Raw genomic sequence first — 5,851 nt, 5'->3', positions numbered from 1 at the left:
TCTCCTGACCTTGTGATCCACCCGCCTCGGCCTCCCAAAGTGCCAAAGTGCTGGGATTCTAGGCGTGAGCCATCGCGCCCGGCCTTGTTTGTGTTTTGAGATATTGCCCAGCAGTTGTTCTTTGAGTTCTTTCTCAGGGAAGCATAGGGGAAAAAACCCACAGAGCTTGGGTACAGAGTCCTGGGTCTGAGTTACTGCACTGCCACTTTGGAACCAAGTAGCCGATGGTCCAGTCACTTATTCTCCATGGTTTCTTCATCTGTGAAATAGGTTGTTGAGAGGCTCCAAAGATACTGTGTGGAATACAAGTGTTCCCTAATTCTAAAGCACCACATACAAGGTGATTGCTAGTTTCCTGGTGAATGCCCTCCCACAGATAACTCTGATCTTTAACATGGCCTAACACAAAGATCGGATCCTGGTCATTTATTGATGATAGTTAAAATCATAACTGACATTACTGAATGCCTGTTCTACATACATTATCCTAGCTCCTTCCCTTAATATCTCTGTTTTTATTTTATTTTATTTTATTTACTTTTTAGAGACAGGGTCTCACTCTGCTGCCCAGGCTGGATACAGTGGCAGGATCATGGCTCACTGCAGCCGAGACCTCCTGGGCTCCAGCAGCCCTCCCGCCTCAGCCTCCTGAGTAGCTGGGACTGCAGGCATGTGCCACCACACCCAGCTCTTTAAAAAAAAATTTTTTTTTGTAGAGACAGGGTCTTACTATGTTGCCCAGGCTGGTCTCAAACTCCTGGGCTCAAGTGATCCTCCCGCTTTGGTCCCCAGAGTGTTGGCAGAGAGCCACGATGCCCTGCTATGTAATCTCTTAATCTTAGTTTCCTCATCTGGAAAATGGGAATAATGCTAGCACCTACCTAGAGATTCATGAACCAGTTTAACATAGTGCCTAACACATTAAGCACGTGGCCAGCTAGCGTCATCACAGCCACTGTGCCATTTAATTCTCACTGCCCTGTGAAACAAGTAGTAATATCATCCCCATGTGGCAGGTGAAGCATCTGGAAATAAATGACTTGCTTTAGGTCACCCAGATAACGATTTATAGAATTGGGATTCTATCTGAAGCCAGTATTCTGTCTACAGTGGACCTCTTAATGTGATTGGCTGTGTCATGTAGCCACACCAAAAGATATGAGTTGGTAATTTTGGTCCAGGGAAGATTCAGTTCAAATCAGCAACCATTTAGAATTTATTTTTACCAGGCACTCATTTCCAAGTTGCTCTGCTACGTGAAGGCAAAGACAAAAGTCATGGGAGTTGACAATATTAATTCACAATATTAATCTCTAGCCCTATTCTTTTGTGGTACAACCTCCCTGGTCTTTCCAGCCCCCTTCTTAGGGACTAGGTGGCTTCCACCATCTGTGCCCCAGTCAAGTCCTCATGTGGCCTCTAACTGCCCTTCCTGGGAGGGGCCTCAGGGGCAGTCCATTGCTTGTCTCTTGTGAGTCATGACTGACGTATAGGCTAATGCCATCTTCCTTCGTCATCTGTCACATCAGCGGCCACACGGATCTCAGGTGCACATTACTGTGTTGTCCGAACCCACCACGCACAGCAGACCCTGCTCCACCCTTAATGCTGAAGGTGCCCTCAGGGTAGGGACCGAATCTCTTACTGCATTTGTAATCCCTCCACTCCCACTAGGGCAAACCGTGTCTGTGTCTTCTAAAGAAGGAAGTGGTGTCGCCTACATATGGTAGAGAAGTTGCCACGTAGGGTGGTGTGGGTAAAGCCAGAGGCTCCTAAGAGCACCAAAGGAAGGCTCAGTTCAGTGTCTGCTGAATAACACCTTTTGCTTTTCAAACTATTCTTGTATTTTTTCATAAACGTGACCCTCTGCTAAACTCTCCCCTCTCTTATAGTTCACACCTAGGGGCCTGGCTTACCTATGGTAGTAGAATTTATTATAGAGGTTCCATTGCTGTGAAGGCTAGTGGGAGTTGCGTAACCAAACTTGATTTTCATTTGCCCTTCAGACCAAGCCAGTGGAGGAAGCATTGACTGGTCCTATGATTATGGCATCAAGTACTCATTTGCCTTTGAACTGAGAGACACAGGGCGCCACGGCTTCCTCTTGCCAGCCAATCAGATCCTGCCCACGGCCGAGGAGACCTGGCTTGGCTTGAAGTCAATCATGGAGCATGTGCGAGACCACCCCTATTAGGCCCCTGGTGAATAAACAGGAGCCATTAAAATCTCTTTGGTCTGAAGCAAGTTGGGTTGTGTTTATTTTTCTAAGCCTGATCTGGGAGCACCGTTTCTCTGGTTTCTGCTGCCCTCAAACACAGCAAGTCATGGCATTGTACCCCTTTGTCTTTTTAAAAATCCATCCTGAGGCCAGCCGTGGTGGCTTGGACCTGAAATCCCAGCACTTTGGGAGGCTGAGGTGGGAGGATTGCTTGAGCCCAGGAATTTGAGATCAGCCTGGTCCACATGGGGAGACCCCATCTCTAAAAATAATAATATTAAAAAAAATCCATCCTGAGCAGAGTGCTCCCAACATCATTTAACAGTTTTTTATTGTGTTAAATTACACATAAAACTGCCCGGGGGTGGTGGTTCACGCCTGTAATCCCAGCACTTTGGGAGGCCAAGGCAGAAGGATCACCTGAGGTTGGTTTGAGACCAGCCTGACCAACATGGAGAAACCCTGTCTCTACTAAAAATACAAAAAATTAGTCAGGCCTGGTGGTGCATGTCTGTAATCCCAGCTACTTGGGAGGCTGAGGCAGGAGAATCGCTTGAACCTGGGAGGCAGAGGTTGTGGTGAGCCGAGATCATGCCATTGCACTCCAGCCTGGGCAACAAGAATGAAACTCTATCTAAAAAAAAAAAAATTATACATAAAATTACCATTTTGATCATTTTTAAGAGTACAGTTCAGTGGCATGAAGTACATTCACAATGTTATGCCATCCCATCATCCATCCAGAACTTTCCAGTTATCCCAAACTGAAACTCTTCCCATTAAACCGTAATTCCCATTCGTCTTGTCCTTCAGCCCCTGGCAACTACTAGCTACTTTCTGTCTCTATGAATTTGTCCATTCTAGGTACTTCACATAAGTGGAATTATATAGTTTTTGCCCTTTTGTGTCTGGCTCTGTTGCCCAGGCTGCAGTGCAGTGGTACAATCTCAGCTTACTGCAACCTCCACCTCCCTGGTTCAAGTGATTCTCCTGCCTCAGCTTCCCGAGTAGCCGGAATTACAGGCACATGCCACCACACCGAGCTCATTTTTGTATTTTTAGTAGAGATGGGGTTTCAGCATGTTGGCCAGGATGGTCTCAATCTCCTGACCTTGTGATCCGCCCTCCTTGGCCTCCCAAAGTGCTGGAACGACAGGCATGAGCGACCGCATCTGGCCGTGTCTAGCATTTTTTTTTTACTTAGCATAATGTTTTCAAGGTTCTTCCATGGTGTAGCATGTGTCAGCCCCTCCATCTTCAGAGTGTAGCTTTTTAGGGCTAACAGTGGACTTTCAAGTTCATTTATTTAATAAATACTAATTGAGCAGCTGCACTGTGCCAGGCCTTGTGCTAGGTGCTATACCTGGTTCCATTGTTGCCTTTGGCTTTTCCTTTCCTGGTGTGCTGCTTTATGAAGACTGGTGGGGCAGGGCATGGCAGTGACTCAGGCCCGTGATCGCAGCACTTTGGGAGACTGAGGTTGGAGGATCTCCTGGGGCCAGGAGTATGAGACCAGCCTGGGCTCATACAGTGAGACCCCGTTTCTACCAAAAAAAAAAAAAAAAAAGCTTGTAATGGTGGCAAACACCTGCAGCCCCAGCTACTTGGGAGGCTAAGGTGGGAGGATCACTTGAGCCCAAGAGTTCAAGACCGCAGTGAGCTATGATCACAGCACTGTACTCCAGCCTGGTCAACGGAGTGAGACCCTGTCTCAGAAAAACAAACACAAAAAATACTGATGGGGACCCAAGCCAATGACATCCCTTCTTCCTGGTTGCCCTATCGAGCTTGGGTCTTAGGTTGCACACAGTTTCTCTTTAGATACTGACTTTCATTAGGGATTTAGGCTTTCTTCATGTTGATGGTTTTCCCTGGGAGAAAAAGGTAGGAACTAAATTTCAGCTTGCCTAGAATTCTGGGTCCTTGATTCTTCCATTTCACATCTCTTACAGATTTGGGGCTCAGTTGCTTTTGTTCTAACTTCAAAGCTGACATCGATCTCAGTGACACTGAGTACAACCTTTGTAGTGGACGGGGTATGTGTAGGAATTCAGTTTAAGTGTTGAGAGGACAAAAGGACCCTGAGGGAGCAAGAGAAGATGATGGCCCCTAGCTCCAGAGCTCCCGACAAAGGCTCTCTCCGGGACCACACTTGAGATTCTGTGCTTTTTTTTTTTTGATTGGCTGGTTCTTGAGCCCTGGCTAAGCCAGCCTGAGCAAAGATCCTGCTAAGTCACTCCTCCCACTTTGATATCTGATCAAGTTCCTCATTCCTACATTTGATGTCCAAGTCCTTGGCCTGCCTTTAGCAAGAATTCCCCTACCTCAATGTCTTCTCTTAGTAATCCCACGGACCTTCCCTGTTTTCTTTGCTGTATTTGGTGTTGAGCACAGTAAGTCTCTCCTATGGTAATAGCCATGGTCCCAATCGTAATAATCTTGAATTAGGTCTTACATTTTTAAAATTATTTATTTATTCATTTTTTGAGACAGTCTTGCTCTGTCGCCAGGCACCAGGCTGCAGTACAGTGGTGCAATCTTGGCTCACTGCAATCTCTGCCTCCTGGGTTTAAGCAATTCTCTTGCCTCAGCGTCCCTAGTAGCTGAGACTACAGGTGCATGCCACCACACCCTGCTAATTTTTGTAATTTTTAATAGAGATGGGGTTTCACCATGTTGGCCAGAATGGTCTCTATCTCTTGACCTTGTGATCCACCTGCCTCGGCCTTCCAAAGTGCCGGGATTACAGGCATGAGCCACTGCACCCGGCCTTTTTTTTTATTTTTATTTTTGAGAGGAAGTGTCTCACTGTCATCCAGGCTGAAGGGCAGTGGTGCGATCTCGGCTCACTGCAACCTCTGCCTCCTAGGTTCAAGCAATCCTACTGCCTCAGTCTCCCGAGCAGCTGGAATTAGAGGCGCCCACAACACGCCTGGCTAATTTTTTGTATTTTTAATGGAAATAGGATCTCACTATGTTGGCCAGGCTGGTCTTGAACTCCTAACCTTGTGATCCACCCGCCTCGGCCTCCCAAAGTGCTGGGATTATAGGAGTAAGCCACTGTGCCCGGCCTAGGTCTTACATTTTAACACAGGTCAGAATAGTTTTTCTTTAACTCTCTCAACTCCCCTTGGGTGGGTATGGAAAGCGTGTAGACTGTAAGGAGCGTGGGATGGGAAAGGCTGTGGGAACTGAGCTCCCAGGACAGACTCAATGGCCCCAGAGTCCCTGAAGAAGTTATGGAGATCATGAGCGTCTTCCATTTATTCAGCTGTGACTTGGCACAAAGGACACCAGACCCACTTTCTTATACTTCCTAGAAGTATAAGAAAGTCTTATTGGTAATATTGTTTAAGCCTTCCTGTAGTTCAGACTCCAAGGAATACTGATAATTCATTCAGACTAAAACATCCTTTCTGTATCATTTGCCTGATACATTTCTATTATCTTAGTGGAGTCTTAAGAATTAGGCCTCAGATCCATAAAAGAGGCCATAAACCTCTTTCCTCATCCTGACCTGCCCTGGTGAATTCCCTGGCAGGGGTTGTCAAGTGTGTGGTCTTGGACCAGCTCAGGGTTGCTTTGATAGTCTTCGTTTTTTTTTTTTTTTTTTTTTTTTTTTTTTTTTTTTTT

At 46.4% G+C, this 5,851-nt stretch overlaps 1 protein-coding gene across 2 annotated transcripts in view; it reads left to right on the top strand.

The window, feature by feature from the left end:
• CPA2 (carboxypeptidase A2) overlaps nucleotides 1-2,244 on the top strand; it is a 22,402-nt gene extending 20,158 nt beyond the window's left edge. For both annotated transcript variants that reach the window (XM_017532554.1, XM_037739998.1), the window contains exon 12: nucleotides 2,007-2,244. In XM_017532554.1, coding sequence (XP_017388043.1) covers nucleotides 2,007-2,194 — 188 coding nt within the window. In that variant the 3' untranslated portion in view covers nucleotides 2,195-2,244. The remainder of the gene's footprint in view (nucleotides 1-2,006) is intronic.
• Nucleotides 2,245-5,851: the final 3,607 nt, after the last annotated feature.

This window comes from Cebus imitator, unplaced genomic scaffold, assembly GCF_001604975.1.
Source record: "Cebus imitator isolate Cc_AM_T3 unplaced genomic scaffold, Cebus_imitator-1.0 Scaffold77, whole genome shotgun sequence".
In the NCBI taxonomy this organism is placed as follows: Eukaryota; Metazoa; Chordata; class Mammalia; order Primates; family Cebidae; genus Cebus; species Cebus imitator.
The sequence above is the reverse complement of the archived record's forward strand: the minus strand, read 5'-3'. Positions and strand labels throughout refer to the sequence as shown.